Source organism: Mus pahari, chromosome 12 (genome assembly GCF_900095145.1).
Source record: "Mus pahari chromosome 12, PAHARI_EIJ_v1.1, whole genome shotgun sequence".
In the NCBI taxonomy this organism is placed as follows: domain Eukaryota; kingdom Metazoa; phylum Chordata; class Mammalia; order Rodentia; family Muridae; genus Mus; species Mus pahari.
This window is the reverse complement of record NC_034601.1, coordinates 33,591,886-33,614,037: the sequence shown is the minus strand read 5'-3', so window position 1 is coordinate 33,614,037 and position 22,152 is coordinate 33,591,886. Positions and strand designations below refer to the sequence as shown.

Below are 22,152 nucleotides of genomic sequence, written 5' to 3'. Positions count from 1 at the left end.
GTTTAACTCACCTGCATAGCTGAAGTCAAATACCGCCTCATTGGATTAACAAGAGGATTCAAATATTAATGGAACAATAATATTAACAACAATAACAGCTGCCTTGTGATTGAGTGACTTCTCTGTTATAAACTCAAATGGGATCTCACAAGCTGGGCAGTGGTGTCACACACCAGCACTTAGAATGCAGACACGGGTGAATCTCCATGAGTTCGAGGCCAGCCTGGTCTACAGAGCAAGTTCTGGGACAGTCAGGGCTACACAGAGAAACCATGCCTCAAAAACAAAACAAAACAAAACAAAAGCAAAACCAAACAAGATCAGTAGGAGCGCACTGAGTGCCTTATGAGTGAAGCAGGCGTTATGTCACTCCCAGGCAGGATTAATACTACTCCCACACCACTCAAATACAGCATGGCTTCTGAAGTCATCAACTAAGGACAGAAGACACGCTGAATGACCAGGTCCAGAAGCGGTATTGAGAGTCGGCTAAGGATGGGAAAAAACAAATTGTCTCCCTTCCATTGAGCAGGTCGAAGGATGTCCTCACCATAAAAGCATAGGGAATAAGTAACAAAAGACAGATTTGACCAACAAATATTCCCCTTGGGCTGCAGAGGTAGCTTCAGAGTTAGGAACGCTGGCTTCTCTTCCAGGGGACTCACATCTCCAGTTTCTCCAGTTCCAGGGGATTCAACATACTTTTCTGACCTCAGGCACTAGGCACCCCTGTGGTATGCAGACATACATGCTAGCAAAAGTCCCATACACATGAAGTAAAATAAATATATGCATACATATATGTATGTATATACGCACACATATATAATGTATATTATTATATGTTATATATTACATATGTTATATATAAGTGTGTGTGAGCGCGTATAAGTATTCATTCTCAAGCAGAACATAAGGTATGCTCCTGTAATCTCAGCACTGTGAGATGAAGACAAAGGATGGAGAATTCGGGGCCAGGTGTAACTGTGAACTGGGAGGCCAGGCAGGGCTACACGAAACTGTCTGTTACACCGTTCTTAAGAAAATGACAAAGAGACTGTTATTCTGTAATTACAAAGAACTACTGCTTGTCAATAAAAAGAAAACCACCTAACACTGCATTGAATGAATGAGCACAAGACTTAGACAATTCAGAGGAACAAAATTATATAAAAACTACTAGAAAGATATGTTTGCACGTTACATTTTTAAAGATTTGTTTCAGTTTATGTGTATGAGTGTGAGTCTGCATGAGTGTATGGGCGTCGTATATATGTAGATGCCCAAGAGGCCAGAATAGGTCATTAGGTCCCTAGACCTGATGTTACAGGTGGCTGTGAGTTGACATGTGTCTACAGGGAACCAAACCTGAGTTCTCTGCAAAGTCAGTATGTGCATTACCACATGAGCTGCTTCTCAGTCACTCAAAAGTAAATTTCAGGGCTGGAGAGATGGCTCAGTGGTTAGGAGCACTGACTGCCCTTCTGAAGGTCCTGAGTTCAAATCCCAGCAACCACATGGTGGCTCACAACCATCCATAATGAGATCTGACGCCCTCTTCTGGTGTGTCTGAAGGCAGCTACAGTGCACTTACATATAACAATAAATAAATCTTTAAAAATAAATAAATAAATTTCAGTGTTGTAGTTCATGCTAGCAAACCTGTGAGAAGACCCACTCTTTATAATCTACTGGAAATATATATTAGGTGGGTATCCCATTATGATCAAGGTTCTAAAAACATTATGTTCTTTAATAACTCTGGGACTCAATCTTAGAGTGATGTACTACTAGATTCACTATGGGATTATACACAACATCCAAATTTTGAAGAATAGCTGTATCTCTACCTCAAAGACAAATGATAAATCTATTGCTTATTGTGTGGCCAGAAAAAAAAAAAAGACATGTTTTGAACAATAGTTACTGGCACAGTATGCAATTAAATGGGAAGAAAGCAGTCTGAGTGGATCCCATCGGAGGCATGCAGGAGTTCGTGTTGGGGGCTGGGAGGCCTGGGAGGCACCTTCTTTTAGGTTTTGTGGGTAAGTAGATTGTTACGGATCCCTTCTAAGTTGTAGAATAAACGGAATTTTTTTTTTTCAATTTTCAAGTTACTAGTTTCCGTTATGGCTGTAGCAAATTACCACAAACTGTCTGCCCTGGTTTCATTTCCTGTTGCTATGACAAAATACCCTGACAAAACCAATTTAGAGCTGGAGAGATGGCTCTGAGGTTAAGAATACCGGCTGCCCTCCCCAAGGGCCTGAGTTCAATTCCTAACACTCACGGGGCCACCCATTGGCTTTTAAGGCCACAGCTCACCCCTAGTTCCAGGGACTCTGATGCCCTCTTCTGGCCTCTATGGGCACTGCGTGCACGTGGCACAGACACATGCAGGCAAAATAACCGTGCACATAAAACAATAAAATAAAATAAAACATTAAAAAAACCACTTTAGGTGCTTTCAGAGAAGCCCTGGAGAGAAGGGTATTCCTTGCCTCTCCCAGCTCCAACAGGGTCACGTAGAGCTCTCTTCTGATTGTGTCTGCCTCTGTGTCCGGCTTGTAAAGACAGCTATAAAGTGCATTTGGGGATGACCTGGAGAATCTAGGATCGTCCCCCTACACCAGGTTCTGAAGGTAATCACAGCTGCAAAGACCACCCCCCTTTTTCTCAAATAAGACAGCATTTCCATGCTCCAGGGTACAGAAGCCGGCATCTTTAGAAGTAATTATTCAATGTACCTTGTTCTGCAGAGAAAAATGCAACATTCATTTTAGGAAAAATGCAAATTTTCTTCTCGTTGATCCAGTTAAAAGTGTTAAACTGAAATGAAAGTTACTAGCTTGCAGTTGCTAGGGAATTGGTGGTTTAATTATTGCATTAGCTTTAAGATCATTTCCGGAACACCGGGGTTACATTCCCCTGTGTATGCAAACACAGAAAGGTCTTGGGTGTCTTTCTCTCGCTCTCCCCTTATTCCCTTGAGTCAGTCCCTCGCTGAGTATTGGACCAGGCACGCTAGGAAGGGAGTTCCAGGGAGACAGTGTCTCCACCAGTCTCCATTCCACAGTGACGGGCTTATAAGCACATGGGCTGTTTCCAGTAAGGAAGGGCTACCTAAGGACAGGAGCAGGTTTATTTTTTTTTATTCATTATTGTGCTTCTTCCCTCTAGCTAGGAGAAAATATTGGAATGGTTACTCAGCAAATGTTTGCCCACAAGTTTGTTGACTCACATAAGTCACCAAACTGTCGCTTGGGGCAAATTAGGGACTCACACAGGCAAGTAGTTATGAGCTCAAGATGGGAGGAGGTGGAAGGCAAGTGTCCTGACTTGCCAGGGACTGGAGACATGGCTCAGCAATGTGTGTGCGCTGCTCTTTCAGAGGACCTGTGTTAGCAGCTCACAACCACTTGTAACTCCAGCTCCGAGGGGATCCAACACCTCTGACCTCTCCGTGTATACACACACACACACACACACACACACACACGATTAAAAACAAAATAGGGAGGAGGAGAAACGGATCAGCAGGTAAGAGCACTTACTGCTCTTACAAAGGACTTGAGTTTGGTTCCCAGCACCAGGAGGGTCACCACCATCTATAACTGCAGATGCAGAAGAGCCCATGTCTGTAGTCTCCTTAAACATCTCCATGCAAGAGACACATATAACTCATGCAAACACACACACACACACACAGAGGCACGCACATGCACACACACAAGTAAATAAGTCTTTTCAGATACCTTTTTTAAAAGAATAAAAGAAGAGAGACCAGTGTCCAGAGAAACCATTAATTGTGGGGAATTCAAACTGATTGGCCACCCTGTCGGGGATCCAAGGTTGAGGAGTTGACCTCAGCAAGACAGTGTTCACCGTAATGGAGAGTGCCCTAGAGTAGCAGTGTCCTTAAGGTGTGGCCCACATGTGACTGTCTGCCATTTTCAAGCATAAAGCAAAATATTGACTCTCTCGCTTGTTTATTTCATTCACCAGTTGTTAGGACTTTCCACAGCTGGAAGACAAATACCGTCCTTATTTGCTGAAGGTTCCACGAGAGAGAGAGAGAGAGAGAGAGAGAGAGAGAGAGAGAGAGAGAGAGAGAGAGAGAGAACAGACAGACCCCGGAGTGGGGATAAGCCCTAGTAAAATACCGATGTCTCGTGAAAGCTGTCAATAAACACTCTGAAGAAAAAGAGCCCAGGGCTGAGGGGACATGGATGGACTCTAACCGCTATTTTAAGACCACCAGAATTCTCTCCACAAGGCAGAATCGGAGCAGACAGGGATAAAGCAAGGGAGCAGATTACAGCAGTATCTGCTGAAGTGGGTGACAAGGAACAGCAGGTCCAAAGGCTCTGGTTGGGGGTTGGGAGAGGCTGAGCTTAAGAGGACCTGTAGAGACCAGTGCCTGGCGTGGGACAAGCGTGGTAGCAATGGTGGGAGCTGGGATACGGGGTTCACAGAAGGGCATGGTCACCCAATATAGATCATATAAGTAATTGATAAAGCTTAAAATTGTAACCAGGAGGCCTTGGCTTAGCAGGTAAAGGCTGACCAGTCATGACGACTTGACTTCTATCGCTAAGAGCCAGTGGTCCTCAGCCTTCCTGATGCTGTGACCCTCTGATACAGTCCCTCGCATTGTGGTGACCCCCAACCATAACATTATTTTGTTGCCACGCGCCATAACTGTAATTTTGCTACTGTTAGGAATCGTAATGTATATATCTGATATGTGACCCCTGTGAAAGGGTCATTCAACCCCCAAAGGGATCGAGATCCACAGGTTGAGAACTGCTGCCCAAGACCCACGTACTGGAAGGAGAAAACTGACTCCTTGGTCTCTGGCTTGCACACAGGCGCGCGCGCACACACACACACACACACACACACACACACACACACACGCACACACAATTAACTTGGGTTCGGTTGGAAGAGAAATTCCCTCTGGCTCATTTCTGTTGGGTCTCTGCAGCGATAGGGGCTATCTGGCAGGAGAGCCTGAACTGTAGGGCAGGGGTGGTTTCTGAAAAAAACAAAAACACCAGAAAGCTAGAGCAAGAGCTTAGCACCAGGATCAGAACCCTGCCTTTGCCCTGATCTCACAGGTCAGGAAGGCGATCATCTGGTCAGTGATGGAGAACAAGTAGTGGCAGGTTCTTCCCAGATCTTTGAGACTGAAACATCAGCCCATTTGGCCTGAGCTTGCTTCCAGTTCCTGCACACACACATAAATTAGGGTGAATCAAATTTCAACCCTTCTCCCCAAGTTGCCCAATGATAGGATCTGCGGTCTTAATTGGAGAACATTTGCTGTCCTAAGAGAAAAAAATGAGGATTTAAGCTGAGCTTGGCGTAACCCTCCCATAATACCAGCTTGGGGGGAGGTTGAGTCAGGAAGATTGTGAGTTCAAGGCCAGCCTGGGTTACATAGAAAGACCCTGTCTGTAATTAAGTGAGAGGGAAAAGAAAGTGGGTTTCTATATAGGCTGGGGATGCAGTAAGAAGAGGCTAAGGAAAGAAACAGCAGTTCTCGCTGGGCTTAGCAAGCATCAGGGGTTAACCTGCCCCTCGGCTTCAGAGAACGACAATGACTAAGCTGCTCCCTAAAATATTAAAGGAACTTTCCATGAGGGCTGCTATCTCCACCTGCACTCTTATCCCCCAAACCCGGCTTTCAGTTTTCCATTGTTATTACTGGCAAGCGCCCCTGACACGCAGATCTAGATGCATTTTATAAAGAGGGGAACAGCACAAAGCTCTTCAAACCTTGGACCTGGCTATGCAGGGACAATCCTGAGCCCTCCCTGTGTGCACTGCGCTATGGGACCAAACCGTGAGCATCCGTGTTCTATTCTGCAGCCCTGGCTGCCTGGCGAGCTCACCTTCCCTTCCCCTTCCAGTTTCTCCCTGACTGCAGGGAGTGTGGTCCCTGCTACTCTGTTTCCTAAATAATGGGAAAGAGAAGGTAGATGTGGGGCTCCTTCAGAGGGGCCGCACGTGCCCCTGACCCATGATCTTCTATATCTTAAAAGGCAGAGAAGGTAAGCAGGTGCTGATGGTCACTCCGTTCACAGCAGGCACATCCACCAGAAGAGTGGGAGCTGGAGCTATGGCCCTCCAACACACACGTCCCTCTTCTTACGAAAAGATAACCCAAGTTTCCCGCATTGAGGTATCTGACTGCCATTTTAAAATAGTGGGCATATGTAGATTAAATAGACAGATAGATGATACATGCATGCATGCACATACATCATGCATACATACATACATACATATGTTTTACTTCCATTGAAAAGGGGATGAGGTATGAGATCTGGGGAGGTGGCTCAGTGGGTAAGAGCACTTGATGCACAGTCACAGACCTGCATGCTGGTTCTCATCGTCCACGTAAAAACTGGATGACATCATAGGCACCCACAATGCAGGAGACATTAGGGTCTCTGTAGCTGTCAAGCTCTGGGCTCAGTAGGAGACCCTGTGTCAAAAGGAATAGGCACACAGGAAGACAAGAGACGTATGTCACTGGCTGGTGCATGCGTATACACAGAATTAAAATGCCATAATGAAACCTGTCACTTTGTAAGCTTACTTTAAATTTAAATTTAAGCCAGGCAGTGGTGGCACACGCCTTTAATCCCAGCACTCGGGAGGCAGAGGCAGGCGGATTTCTGAGTTCCAGGCCAGCCTGGTCTACAGAGTGAGTTCCAGGACAGCCAGGGCTACACAGAGAAACCCTGTCTAGAGAAAAAAAATAATAATAAATTTACAAGTAAGTAAGTAATGATGACGCTGGAGCATGTTGACACAGCCATGGTCCAGCACAGGAGTGGTTTGGGAGCAAGAGGGTTCGGGAGACCCAGGCAGGACCTTAGAATCCTTTTAAGTCAGAGCATATGCAGCAGATGTGGTTGAGAGGAGGGCCCAGCAGATAGTGAGTGTTCCCCAAAGTTAATTGGCTTCTGCTCTCAAGAGTAGTGTCTAAACGCTATCATTGCTAAGAGTATGACCGAGAATGTTAATTGTTGAATGTTAATTGTTGTTGAATGTTAATTGTTGTTGAATGTTAATTGTTGTTGTTGGGCTTTTGTTTGTTTTTGTGGTGCCAGGGACTAGACGAAAGGCCTCTTCTGTGGTAAGCAAGTGCTTTGTCACTGAGCTAGGGCCACGGTCCCTTTTAAAGTTTTAAGATGGAGGACAGTAAGATGGCTCAGTGGTTAAAGGTGCTGGCAGCCAAGCTTGGTGACCTGAGTTTGATCCTTGGGATCCACATCGTGGTAAGAGAGAACCAATTTCTGCAAGCTATTTTCAACCTTCACATATATACCATGTATAAATACACAGGGACTAATAATAAATATAATGGCTTTTGAAACAGGATCTTGATATAAATACAGTCTGTGGCCCAGGCAAGCCTTGAATTCACTCCCTTCCTGCTTCGCCCTTCTAAGAAGATGCAATCACCACCAAACTGTGCAGTGCATTACAAGGAACTCTGATTATTTGTTTCATTGGGCTGGAAGTCCCAGTGTTCTTAGCGTTCTCACCACTAAGCCACACCCAGTACTCCACAATGGAAGGACGATCCAGAAATGCCAGCTAACAAATAAATGTGGGTGAAGGGTGTGCAAAACCCCCAGATTTAAATCTTGGTTTTTGCTTGTATCGCAGCCAGCAGTGGTTATCAAAATAGATGCAAGAGCCAGAGACAGCTAGCCACGCTGCCCTGAGTCAGGAAACAGAGAATGCATGTGATTGGCTCGATTTACTTCTTTTTAATTCAGTACAGGATCCCAGCCTATGGAATGGCACTGTCCATATTTAGGGTGCATCTCCTCTCTTCAATTAACCTAATGTAGATAGTCCTTTACAAGCATGCCAAAAGACGTGTCTCTTCAGAGATTTTAGAAACCCCTCAAGTTGACTGTCAGTTTCAGTCATCACACACAGGCAGGATATATTCTCAAGATAGGAAACAGGGCTGGAATTGAAGAATCATTAGGGATGCTTGTGTCACGAGGCAGCCTAGGGCCAGCGAGAGATGGACATGAGCCAGCCTGTCATCACGTTGTCCTCATGGTGTTCCTGCCTCCCCTGCAAGGCCCTGGACTGACGGGAACAAGATGCCCACACAGGATATAAGCAGATAGCAAATCAGGGCAAGGCCGCCAGATCCTGGGGACAAAACTCTTGTCCCTGATAAGAAAGGCACGTCTTCTCTGCCTCTTGGCAGACAAAACAGGCAACAGTTGAGGACTAGGAGTCATGGAATAGTCACAGGCTAGGTGACAAGTATGTAGCTGTTCACACCCAAAGGGACTGAGTAGACGTGCGTCCCTGTGCCGTCTCTCTGAATGTGAGCGTCTATGACTCTGCCGTGCAGGACTCCTTTCGATCCTGTACATTCTTTCTCAGACGCCAAACAACCTCTGAGGGCACCCAGAGACCCACCCACTCCTGTGTGCATACAGGGTGAAGACCCTTGACTCTGAAACCCAGAAAGGGCATGTGGCTTGCCGTTGACACAGACAACAGTGCTTCTGAGACAGGATCTGCGGGGTGTAAGGCTGGAAGATCTGAGTCCTGAATCAGACTGGGGCATGCAGGAAGGGTCCTGGCTCCTGGATGCTCACTGGGTACTTGGTGTTCTTCTCTACAGGAAGCAGTGTCTCATTGCCCAGAAGAAGGCCAGCTGGCCCGGATCCAGAATGTTATCCTGGAGCTGCCCCCACCCCATTATAGGTGAGAAACGCACAGACTCTGTGTGGTAAAACATCCAGGAGGCAGGGACATGTGACAACTGGAACAAGTGGACAGTGGCTTTCCTGTAGGCGTTTTTTGGAAATCAATGAGCAGTCGGTATTATCAGGACGAGCGGGTGTCCAACCAGGGATGTTGGTAGCCGAGGACAACCTGCTTCCACTTGGAGGGTACGCATCAGAGTACCAAAGAGTGGCATCACAGCCACACAAGCCAACCTCACGGTGACAGCTTTGGTTTATAAGCTGAATTATACTACAAAGAAGCCTTTGGAAACCCAGGTTTCCAAACCTTAAAACTGGGGGGGGGGGGGGTGACTATGACTCATGAACATCTTAATATTATCCCAGACATCATCCCCATCCTTTATTCATACAGATTGTCAGGAATGGTACTGACTTTCCCAGGGTTAGCAGAATTTGATGTGGTATTATAAAGAACATCCTAGAAGTCAACAAATGTTCGTTTGTGAAACGGGCCCATTGACAAGAACCCAGGTAGCCTGTAGCTAGACAGCTATCCTTGAGGATTGTGGGAAAGTGAATTTTTCCCCAGGGTGGGAAAGAAGCAAATTATCACTAAGCACTCAGGGCCTGCGGCCTGTGATGCTGTCTCTGTCCCTGGACCTGCAGTTTCATCTGATATCTTACAGTTCTGACATCTGTCCCCATCCTGAGTCGGTGGCCCTGGAGTCAAGCAAGTGGCCCTTCATTAATCTTGATTTCTCCCCAGTGTCCCTTCAAAGTCCATAGTTCAGAGACTCCTTCATCCCAACTTGGGTGTGACCTCCACATGGCAGACTTCACATGGGCACTGGCATTTCTTACTTTGCCAAAAAAAAAAAACAAAAAACAATCAAACGAACAAACTCTTTCAGGACCTTGGAATACCTGATTCGACACCTGGCCCACATTGCCTCATTCAGCAGCAAGACCAACATGCACGCCAGGAACCTGGCCCTGGTGTGGGCCCCAAACCTCCTCAGGTAACTACCACCCCCGGGGCTCAGGGCAGCAAAGCCTGGGTCCTTCAGAGATAAAGCACTTGAAGGCATGGCTGGGTGATCTTTTTATAGCATACACAGCTTGAAACTGCCGTTACGGTCTTAAGCTTTTAGCCTGCTCCTTTGGAAACTCTGGTTCCAAAGGCATTCATTGGCTATTACCCCAGTGTGGCTAAAGATATGGGTCTGTATGTTACCACTTCTTTTTTTTTTTTTTTTTTTTTTTTTGGTTTTTCGAGACAGGGTTTCTATGTTTAGCCCTGGATGTCCTGGAACTCACTTTGTAGACCAGGCTGGCCTCGAACTCAGAAACCCGACTGTCTCTGCCTCCCAAGTAGATTAAAGGCGTGTGCCACCACGCCCAGCATGTTACCACTTCTTGAAAAGACTTTTGGGGGCTCCGAAGTTCATTGTCTTTTCTTTGCTGTGGTGAGGCGACAGATGGCTATAACTTGAGTCAACTGCTTCATGGAAATCACAAACAATGACTTTACCCATGACTTGACCTGGGTAAAGATGGGAGGGAATCCCGTGAAGTAAAAAGAAGTCAGTTCTGTATATTGATGGGCAGTGTTTATAGTCCTGTAACATGGACCATGTAGCAGTGATCCAGTCTATTCGGTGGGTTGGGCTTCACCGCCAATGGGAGAGAGTCTCTCTGATTGGTCATGAAAAGTTAAAGGCTCATGGGCCATCCCCACCACCTCTTGTTGTGAGGCAGACTCAACTCTGAATATGTTTCTTCGGTGCAGGAGTAAGAAAATCGAAGCCACTATTTGCAATGGAGATGCAGCGTTTCTGGCAGTCCGGGTCCAGCAGGTGGTGATTGAGTTTATATTAAATCACGCTGATCAGATCTTCAACGGCGGTGCTCCAGGGGCTCTGCAGCAGGATGGTAACGGCTCCCCACCCCCTGGCACATTCCCTGCAAACTTAGCTTCCCTTATTGCCCTAACCATAGAGCTTCCCCCACCCCCAAATAAGGGAGTATGGGAACAGAAAGCAGGCAAAATAGTCGTCCCAGGTCAGGCTTGCCTACACAGAGAGCCTGAGGCCAGCCTGCGCTGCTACATGAGACACTGTCTCAAACAAGTAAGGGAGGGAAGGTTTGGTTTTAATTCTGAGTATTGTATTACGTACGTACCGACTGTCATGTGTTGGTATCTGTGGTGCTTCGCTGTTCTGGTGGTGCAGACTCCAGCCACCATGACAGTGTTACATATGTATCTGTATGATGCAGTGATTGGTGCCCTTGCCTGGGGATTTAGCATGTTTCTGATCAGGTGCATACATGGCCTCTCCCTGGAATGGGGGTAGGCAATGTTCCCTTTCTAGTGAGCTCTTCTTTATCATGTAAAGGTACGGGCAACATTCTCCTCAGGGGGTGCTATAGAGGTTGCTCCGTGGTTAGAAGCACTTGCTGCTCTCCCAAAAGACTGGAATTGGCTTCCAGCAGCCCACAACTGCCTGTAAGTCTAGCTCGGGGCACCTGATACCTTCTTCTGGCCTCTAAGGGCACCTGTACACACATGGCCTACATTCACACACACATATAACATACACACACACACGCGCGCGCGCGCACACACACACACACATATAGCACTGTAGCGGTGAGTGCAGGAGGATCATGAGTTCAAACTTATCCTTGGTTACGCATATTCAAAGCCAGTCTGGACTACATGAGACCTATCTCAAAAACAAAAACAAAACAAAAAAATAAATAAAACAAAATTTCTCCAGATGTTGCCAAATGTCCTTTCACAGAATGAGGATATTATTATGCCTCAAGTTTAGAACCACTGGCAGAGGGACTGGAGAGATGGCTTAGCAGTTAAGAGCACCGACTGCTCTTCCAGAAGTCCTGAGTTCAATTTCCAGCAACCACAGGGTGGCTCACAACCATCTGTAATGGTATCTGATGCCCTCTTCTGATGTGTCTGGTGGGTACTCATATACAATCAATCAATCAATAAATAAATAAATTTTTAAAAAAGAACCATTGGCAGAGAAGGACTAGTTTTGTACATGAACCATTCCTTCACACTGCTGTCCTAAAAGGAATGTCATAGAGGAGGGACAAGTGGCTACAATACAAATACTACAAGACAAGGGCATGCTGAGGGAAGAGCCACCTCTCTCTGAGGGAATAACACAGTATATTGATGATCTGTCCCTCCAGAGACAGAAGCCTAGGAACAGTAAGCTCCACCCATCCATGGCCTTAGAGCCCGTGTCCCTCGTTTGTGGGGGTGAGGGGCAGCCTTCAACTTCATCTTATCTGAGTTAAGCCAAATTCTTATCTGACCAAAGTCCTTAGCAGAGTTTTCAGGATCAAAGAACCATCGCTGTAACTCTAGATCACGGTAAGTGCTCAATAAATATTTGTGGAATGAATGAATGAGTATATCAACAGTCACTCCATGGGAAGTGCAGAAAGTAATGACTTCCTGGTGCCCCTCGAGGTCCTCCACCCACCGTGGGCAGGAAAGCTGACAGTTTCCTGTGTACAACCTCTGCCCCAGACCCCCCAAGCCAGAGCTGGCATGCTGCCCCTTGCCAAGGAGTTCAAGTGGAAGGGCTGTAGACGAAAGACCTGAGTGGGCCTAGAGCTTGAATTTGCTCCCAAGCCAAACTCTTTCCTTTGGTTTACAGAAAGCCGTACTATCACAAAGAGCCTGACCTTGCCAGCCCTGTCCCTGCCCATGAAGTTGGTAAGCCTGGAGGAGGCTCAGGCCCGAAGCTTGGCGACAAACCACCCTGCTCGGAAGGAAAGACGAGAGAACAGCCTGCCCGAGATCGTCCCTCCTCCCTTCCACACCGTCCTTGAGTTACCAGACAACAAGTAATTGCCATTCTTCAGAACTCTGAAGGCCTGGGGGGGTTGGGGAGGGGGACAAAGGAGTGAGGTGTCCAGTCTCAGGGCCATGAGTGATGACAGTATGGGCTGGGGCGCAGTCCAAGTTGGGTACAAAGGAATTTTCCAGTCCCCACGATTCCCACCATCCTCAGTAGGGGTGGCTTCCTCCACTGCCCCAGACTTACTGTGAACTCTTATCTCCTACCACAGACCTAGGTGAGTTATGGGGCTCTTCTTCCATGGTGTAGACAAAACAGGCCTGGAGTTTACAGATGTGAGTTGCCAATGAGTGTTTGCCCCCTTCCCCGTGACCTCCACCCCCACGCGACACTGCAAATGGCATGGAAATTAGCTTATGCCAGAACACAAGATGACAAATGGGGGCCACTCTTGTCAGAGGGTCCTTGCTGGCAGCACTTGGGAATGGCATTTCTGACTTCCTTACTTCTTCTCAACCTGCCAGACACACACACACACACACACACACACACACACCTTTCTCTGTCTGTCAGTATATATACATGTGTTTGTGTGGACATGCGTGAGCAGTTTTGTAGGAGGCCGGGGGCAACTTGTTTCTCATGAGCTAACCACCTTTAAAAAAACAAACAAACAGGGCTGGTGAGATGGCTCAGTGGGTAAGAGCACCCGACTGTTCTTCCAAAGGTCTGGAGTTCAAATCCCAGCAACCACATGGTGGCTCACAACCATCCTTAACAAGATCTGACGCCCTCTTCTGGAGTGTCTGAAGACAGCTACAGTGTACTTACATATAATAAATAAATAAATCTTTAAAAAACAAACAAACAAATAAAATGGTCCATCATGGGCCTGGGGCTTGTAGAGTAGGCTAAGCTGGCTAATCCTTTGTCTCCTAGGATTAGCCTGGGATTACATGCACGTACCCCTCCGCTCAGTTTCTTTACATGAGATATCAATCCAACTCAAGTCTTCATGCTAAGTGGCAAGCACTTTATTGGCTGAAGCATCCCCCCCGTCTTTCTCCACTCTAAACCAAGTCATCATCAGCATCTTCCCTATTTCTTCTTCCACTACAGCCTTAGTCTCTAGCCACTCACTTGTCCCACCATGGAAGAAGGCAGTGACTGAAACCAGAGTCCTAACCCTCTAGAGGGTGTAGGTGAAGGTACCTTTTCATTGGATTGTGTCACGTTTTCTGTTTAGTAATTGACTCCCCGAGACATCACCAAGGCAGCAAGCTGGTTAGAGAGGAAGATGTCTGCCCCCCTGGATAACTAGAGGAGGCCTGTGATAGGGATGGCATATCTCAACATCCCTGGGGAAAGCTCCCTGGCTGTAGTTCTGAAGAAAAGGGTCTTTGCGTTAACATGGTTGATGACCCAGTGAATCGCCAGACAGGCTAAAAGTCAGGTACAACTTGGATTTTAGAGGGCAACTTCTAGAAATATCGGAGTCATTGATGACTCTGTTTTCTAAAGCGAACAAATTGTGCCCTCTTAAAACTAAACACACTGCCCCTCTCTCTAAAGCCATACAGAATAAGCCTCCTTCCCAGGGATGAACGGCACTTCAGAGAGACCATCTTCTGCATTTTCTCTGCTTTCAGCCACAGCGCTATACTAGTTTAATATATGCATACAGTACACATCAAGGCTAACAAGCCAAGTGCAATAGAAACCAACAAGTATGCGGACGTGTCTCCAACTGATTGTAAAGACGCCCTAAAGCTGAGACTTGGTGTTTGATGAGACACCTATTGAGAAAGGGCTCCTTGTGAGAACCACGGATTACAAGGTTTCAAACCTGAACTTCGTGCCTGGCTGGGTGGATCGGAAGCAGGAGTTGCCTCTGTGGTGCCCCCTGGTGGTACCAGGTTCTCATGAGCCAGCCCAGTTGCTATGTCACCATGCCTCATCCCCATCTCCACAGCCAAGCAACCTGGTACAAAGGCTGGGCAGGAGACAGACATGCTGGACCTTATACTTTCCTTTACAATGACCACTGAGGCCAGCCGACAAGCCACAGCTTTCCTTGGCAGCACCAAAACAGACACTTTTACTGTTTTTATCTGTTTTACTGTGTTACTTAGACATGTCCTAGCCATATGGCCACCATGCAGAAAGCACAGACCTGAGGTCTGTGGTCTTAAATGTTTAAAAAGGTCTTCAGTGTTAAATGTTTAAAAGGTCTATGGTCTTAATCTTTTTTTTTGTTTTGTTTTCTTGCTTGAGGCAGGTCCCTCTATACATAGTCCTGGTTGTTCTAAAACTCACTCTGTAGACCAGGCTGGCCTCAAACTCAGAAATCCACCTGCCTCTGCCTCCCGAGTGCTGGGATTAAAAGCGTGTGCCACCACTTCTGGGTGGAGAGCCAGGACTGCGGTGCTTCATAGACATTCTGCCAGATTTCAGAACTGTGTGTTCGCTTGTGAGCTCTGACCATCCCACTGACCACTGTCCCACGGTTTGCCTCCCACCCCTGCCTCTGATAGATGACAAAACTTTAGCTGTAGCTCTAAAGAAAAGGGTCTTTGCGTTGACGTGTTCGATCACCCAAGGCTTTCCCCAGACAGGCTAAAGTCAGGTACAACTTGGATTTTAGAGGGAAACTTCTAGAAATACCAGAGCCCCTCACGGCTGAGACTATAGTTGTAACACTCTTTCTCAATTTTGCAATCACCCTCGAAACACTGAGGCAGAGATGATCATGAGTTCAAGCCAACCTGGTCTACTTAAGACCATGTCTCAGCCAGGCAGTGGTGGCACACGCCTTTAATCCCATCACTTGGGAGGCAGAGACAGGCAGATTTCTGAGTTCGAGGCCAGCCTGGTCTACAGAGTGAGTTCCAGGTCAGCCAGGACTACACAGAGAAACCCTGCCTCGAAAAACCAAAATAATAATAATAATAAATAAAAGACCCTGTCTCAAAACAAAACACTGCCTGGAAATGACACATGCTCCACTAACATGTATGTATGGCTTGGTTCTTTCAGGAGAAAGCTTTCCAGCAAGTCAAAGAAGTGGAAATCAATATTTAACCTGGGGCGTTCTGGATCGGACTCGAAGTCCAAGCTCAGTAGAAACGGGAGTGTGTTCGTGAGAGGCCAGAGGCTGTCGGGTGAGAATTGGCACTGTGCGTGCGTCCGTGCGTGCGTGCATGCATGCGTGCCAAGTGCTTGTGTGTCCTTAGCCCAGTTGCACATTTGATCACAGAAAATTAACCAGGCCAGAAAGGCAAATTTCAGATTCACTTGAATTTTGTTTTTTTAAGACGATGAGGAAGAAGAAGATGATGATGATGGTGATGACATTTTACTTACAAATATTTTTAGTCAACGTCTATACCATCCATAAGACCCCCCTAATGCTAACATCTTTCACAACTGTTATCAAAAACAAAAATATAATTTTAATACTATTAACTGATTTGCATATCTTAAATTCACACTTAACCAGTAATGTCCTTTTTCTGGTCCAAGCCCAAACTGGAATTAATATTTCATTTGCTTGTCATCTGTCCTCAGTCTCCTCCAAGGGGGAACCGTTCTTCAGTTTCTCTGAACACGATACTTTGAAGAACATCAGCCTTTATTTGGTAGAACTGTAACTCTATGTGGGTGTGTCTGAAGTTTGCTTGTGGTTAGACTGAAGTTATAAAGTTTTTCGGACAATCTACAAAGGCTGTGCTCTGCATGCCTCTGGGTCATGTCCAAGGTACATGATGTCAATCCCTTACTGTCTGTGAGGTTGGTTCAGGTTACTTGGTTAAAGCACCGTGTGTCAGGTCTTTCCTGCACTGGTTATTTCCATCGTTTTCCCAAATAGCTGTTCTTTATTAGTTGGAATGCAGCTTAAAGAGAGCCTGTACCTTCCCCATTGAGAGTGGTGATCTTAAGTGGGGGTTCTTCCCCATGCCTTTATTCCTTAGCAAAAAAAAAAAAAGAAAAGAAAAGAAAAGAAAGAAAGAAAGAAAGAAAAGAAATTGATTAAAAGAGGAATCAAGGAAATAGGACTCTAATATCAAATCTAATTGATGCATTCTGAATATTGTATCAGGAAAGGAAGAACAAGAAAAACTTCTACAATGACTTATGCAAGGCGTAAATGCACAAATTCAAGGATCAAATCTCCTTTGAATTCTGCTCTGTCTGTCTGCCCGTCTGTCCGTCTGTCTGTTTTTTTAAAAGATACCTTTGAGGGCAGATAGGAAACTGTGGGTATGCATTGGCTACTAGGTGACTCTGAGGAATTATTGCATTTTATAGTGTGTGTTTGTTCTTAGGAGATGTATGCCACAGTTGAAGGATTTAAGATGAAATGTCAAAGTATCAGGACTCACTTTCAAATGATTCAAGGAGGTACAGGTATAGAACAAACAGATCAAATACGCAGAAAGACGCCAACTGTCGAAACTAAGTGGTGGGTTTAGAAAAGTCTGTAACAGTTATGAATGTTTGAAATATTCAGTTAGTGTTAGGAGGAAATGCTTCCCTATAGGGAAAATGAGAGGTAATAGCTCTAAATTCTTTATCCAGGCTAAGTGATACTCTCACGACAAGGAACAGAAAATTGAAATATGAGACACCTGAGTTGAGTTCGCCTGTTGCATGATGAAGGATGTATGGTGGACGGCAGCCACAGCAATTTTAACTATAAATAAAAATAAATCCAGTTCAGTGACAGAGAAGGCATTGGGTAACTTAACCGAGTGTGTCTTCATTGCATCATGCCCGCCTCAACTGTTCCGTCCTAGAATGGCTTCCTTGGCTGTGGCTATTAAAGGCAGCTTTTCTCTTTGAGCATTACTGTCCCCAAAGGCAGAAGAAATGTCATCAGTGTCCTGCCTTGCATCTTCCCTGGTCTCGGTAGTCATCACTCGATCACAGGGCCAGGATGATTGACCTGGGTTCTGAGCCAGTCATTGGCACAGATGGAGATTAAACTTCAGAAGTGCAAGAGCCCTGTGAAGAGAGCAGAGGGGATGGGATTCTGGGTAGACCTCTGTGGACAGCTGTGAGGTAAGCACACCTTTCATAAAATGCAGTACTAGCCCGAGTGGCAAGGGCAGAGTGTCAAAGAAGAAGTCAGAACTCTCCGTGGACGATGCGGAGGAAGAGTGAGTAGCTGACAGGAAACTGCTAGTCTGTGCTGAGAGACTGCCTGTGCACATCAAAGAGAGGATTTGTTACAGAATGGAAGAGGCCAGGAATAAAAAGACAAAACCCAGGAGAGAGAGAACAACGTGAATGAACAAATGGCAGGCTTTGCTCTCAAATTGGGAAGGGTTCTCTAACCCCCAGGTGACTTTTTCAAAGGTTTCAAATCCAAGGTGCTGGACCAAATCGTGGCTGTGCTCATGGGGTGTCGGTGTGCTCGACAGAGCAGTGTGTGTCAGAGTCACCCAGAGAGTGGCTCACAGTCTGTGGCAAGGATTTTTAAAAGGCTCCCTACGCAGTTCTGCCCCCCAGGCAAGGTTGAAAGCCACTTGGTTAAGCTCTTAGAACCTACTGACTGGAAATGAAACCAAGCCAGCCAAGTTGTGGTGGGATGTAGGAGTAAAAATGAGAGACCCTCTGATGGCAATACACATGGCTCCTGGTGACCGTGACTGTGGCTAGAGTGACTGTTGCCTGAGTGGCTGTTGCCTGAGTGACTATTGCCTGACTGTTACCTGAGTGACTGTTGCCTGAGTGGCTGTGGCTAGAGAGACTATGGCCAGAGTGTCTGTTGCCTGAGTAACTGTTGTCTGAGTGACTGTTGCCTGAGTGGTTGTTGCCTGAGTGGCTGTTGCCTGAGTGACTGTTGCCAGTGTGACTATAGCTAGAGTAACTGCTTTAGGCAAAGCAGCATTGCTCAGAACTCTAGAAACTAAAACTGAAGTGTGGCTAGTGGGCACAATTCTAACAAAATCTGTACTGTAGATAGGCCATAGAAGTCTGTAATGTAACCTTCCAGTGTGGTCTTTGGAGGTGACACATAGGTTTGCAATAATTCTGTGTGTGTGAACAAGAAAGGGGGAATCAGTGGAAATCACTTATGGAAACAATATGTTAAAATCTACATGACAAAGGGCACATTAAAATTTTGTATGTGCAGCCGGGGCGGTGGTGGCACACGCCTTTAATCCTAGCACTTGGGAGGCAGAGGCAGGCAGATTTCTGAGTTCAAGGCCAGCCTGGTCTACAGAGTGAGTTCCAGGACAGCCAGGGCTACACAGAGAAATCCTGTCTCGAAAAACCAAAAAAAAAAAAAAAAATTGTATGTGCATGTAGAGTATGTTTAGGTGTGCCCACACAAGTGGGGGCAAGAGTTAATATCAGGTGTCTTTTTCTATTGCCCTTCTGTTTGAGACATGGTTGCTCACTAAACAATTTTGGCTAGACTGAATGACCAGAAACCCCCACCCCTCAATAGACACACATGCACACACACTTCGAGTGCACACACACACACACACACACACACACAATCTGTCTCTACCTCCCTGCCACTAGGATTGCAAATGCATGCTGCTAGTCTTGGCTTTCATGTGGATGCTCAGGCCATCACGTTGCAGAGCAAGCACTTTATCTATTGAGCCATTTCCCAAACCCCCTTGGGGCATTTTAAAAATTGATTAACTTGTGAATCGTATCAGGAGTTTATTGCATTGGCAGCAGAGAGAAAGACATGTTTAAGCACATTTAGAAAGCTCAACAGATCAGAGTGGGTAGGGGAAAAAAAATGAGGTAGTCGCTGAACACAGATGCATAAACTTTGAACCAAATTCCAGACACTGGTTTCAATTTAAGTTTGTTTTATATCAAAATAAACTCCTGAGCAGAAGAAGCCATGAGGCTAGAGGCTTTACCTTTGAGTGAAGGAGTCGTCAGACTGAACCAAGACCACAAAGGTTCCCAGAATACTCTCAGATGAGAGTTGAGGATGAAGCTGGTATGCAGGAGTCCCAGGGTTCAATGCCCCAGTACTGCACAAACATGCCTGGAATCTCAGCACTTAATGGGTGGAGACTGGAAAATCAGGATCTTCAGGTCATCCTCAGCTACATAGTGAGTTCAAAGACAGCCTGCTTTACATAAGATTCTATTTTTTAAAAAACTAGGACTGGTGGGAGGCACCTCCAGGAGGCCAGATCAACACCTCAGGCAAAAATATCCTCTAAGTATAATCTTGAGCCAACAGATCCTAAGCATTTGGTTACTGCGGAGAGAAGGCGCCTTGGGGCGCTCGGGAGCTATTGATGAAAACCTTGGAGCTTGAATGCATAGAGGGGCTGAGTCAGGGTTATTACGAAATTACTTGGACCCTGCCCCTTAAGGTCAACACATGAAGGCCAGAGATGGAGAGACCCAGGAAGCAAAGACAAAGCACATCTCAGAATACCCAGATGGAGGGACCACAGCCAGGCAGTGTTTTTCCCCTCCCCCAGCCCCTGGGGCAGCTTTGGGATAATAAATCAGTTTATGATCCTGTACAAACATCGGCTCCCAGAGGGTAAGACTCTTGGCATGCTATTGAGAGTGAGGAGGTTGGAGGCACTCCGTGCCTTTGTTGGGCTTGAGTGAGGCCGTGGTCCATCCTCCTCCCCAGTGAGTCACAGAGAATCCCCGAGTGCAGGAGGCTAAGGGTCTAAGTCCAAACCTCTTAGAAGAGGAGAGTTTAGACTAAGGGGAGAAAGAGGGGGAATTTTTAAAAGAGGAATGAAAACAGGCATGAGTTATTACCCAATTTGAGTTAGTGCCAACTCTGACTGCTTCTTGCCGAACAAGCTCCTTTCTTTCCCTGCAGTAGGCTCTAGCTGATCCTAACAGTCAGAAGCAGTTTGTGTTGTTTTGTTTTGTTTTGTTTTGTTTTGTTTTGTTTTGTTTTGTTTTGTTTTGTTTTGTGAGACAGGTCCTCACCATGTAGCCCCTAGCTGGTCTGGAACCTACTATGTGCTATTTTTACTTAGCATTTATTCTAGTTTTCACTTTGAGTCTTTATTCCAGTTTAGAACAACACAATTACTTCATAGTCATTTCTCATTTAATCTTAGCAACTCTATTATTATTTTTTTTATACATGAAGAAGGTATATAATCCAGTGGTCATGGTTTTATGTTTTGAGCGGGTAAACCAAACAGCAGACCACGTGAGAGATATTTATTAAGCAGGGATGGGGGGGGGCGGCGAAGCAAGTAGAAGAGAAGAGCAGAGAAGAGGAGAGAGGGAAAGAGAAGAGAGTGGGGAGGGGGTGAAGAGAGGAGGAGAAGAGAACGAGGAGGGGGATGATCCCCTAATTTATACGGAGAATGACGTCACACCAATGAGGGTGGGGACTGAGCCAGGTGAGTTGTGGGATTGAGGGTCATTGTCCTGGCAACTCAGGTCCAGGGTCACATGGTTAGGCCAGGACTTGGAGTGTCCTGGTGCTAACACATGGTAGTACATGCCTTTAATCCCAGCACTCAGAAGGCAGAGATAGGCAGATCTCTGAGTTCGGGGCCAGGCTGGTCTACAGAGCTACACAGAGAAATCCTGTCTCAAAAAAAAAAAAAATCAAATACACACACACACACACACACACACACACACGGGGGGGGGGGAGGAAGAAAGGCTGCACATCTGAGACCACAAACTGGCAGAAGTGAGTGAGACTCAAACCTGGATCTAAATTCAGATTTACCTTAATGGTGTAAGTAACTCCCTCTTAGCTTCTAAGTTCTCTTGTTCCTCCTATCAAGAATCTCTGTCCCAATCCCGCTTCCTTTGCTGCAAGAGAATCCCCAAGGCTGTGTAACTTATGAAGTTCATAGTTCTACAGGTCAGGCAGTCTAAGAGCACACCCATGCTGGCATCTCCTTGACTTCTGGTGAGATTCTTGTGCTGCTTCAGTGTGGGGTGCAAGAAGAATGGAGACACATAAGGGGGAATGGAGAAAGAGGGGGCAGACTCTCCCGTAGCTCTCCAATCCCATCAAGTCATTAAGCTATTTGTGAGACCTGCCCCTTGAACCCAACTCCTCCCAACCTTGATGTACTGAAGAGCTAGGCTTCCAACCTGTGAACATCTTTGGATCAGACTCAAGAACTGGGTTCTTAACTCATTCAAACTTACTTTCCCCAAGCCCCATCTATGGTAGCCTACAATGACACATAAAGTATACCAGGTGTATAGTCTGTGTTCGAACAGACTCAGGTTTGGTAGAGATCTGGTTATTGGTGATGTTGGTGGGTGAAATCACATGAGGAACAAACAGTCTACAAATTCTATGGAGCACAGCCCCTGGGGAGAAGCTGACGGTGACAGCCGAGACCTTCTTCCTTGATGTCCCAGGTTCCTGGTGCTGCAGATATGGTTGCAGCCCACAATCCTGCTCTCTAATCTACCACGTAAGACAGGTTTTCCAAGTCCCATAGAATCTACCCCATGAGTTCATCTTGGTACTTTTTAAAACTCATTTTTATGATATTATTGCTTTGTGTGTGTGTATATATATATATATATATATATATATATATATATATATATATATATATATATGTTTGCCT

At 46.0% G+C, this 22,152-nt stretch overlaps 1 protein-coding gene across 1 annotated transcript in view; it reads left to right on the top strand.

Annotated features, from left to right (window-relative positions):
* The window catches only part of Arhgap31 (Rho GTPase activating protein 31), a 113,846-nt gene that overhangs the window by 78,190 nt on the left and 13,504 nt on the right, over positions 1-22,152 (top strand). The window contains exons 4-8 of the mRNA XM_021209027.2: positions 8,678-8,760; positions 9,656-9,763; positions 10,534-10,676; positions 12,437-12,626; positions 15,617-15,741. Coding sequence (XP_021064686.1) covers positions 8,678-8,760; positions 9,656-9,763; positions 10,534-10,676; positions 12,437-12,626; positions 15,617-15,741 — 649 coding nt within the window. The remainder of the gene's footprint in view (positions 1-8,677; positions 8,761-9,655; positions 9,764-10,533; positions 10,677-12,436; positions 12,627-15,616; positions 15,742-22,152) is intronic.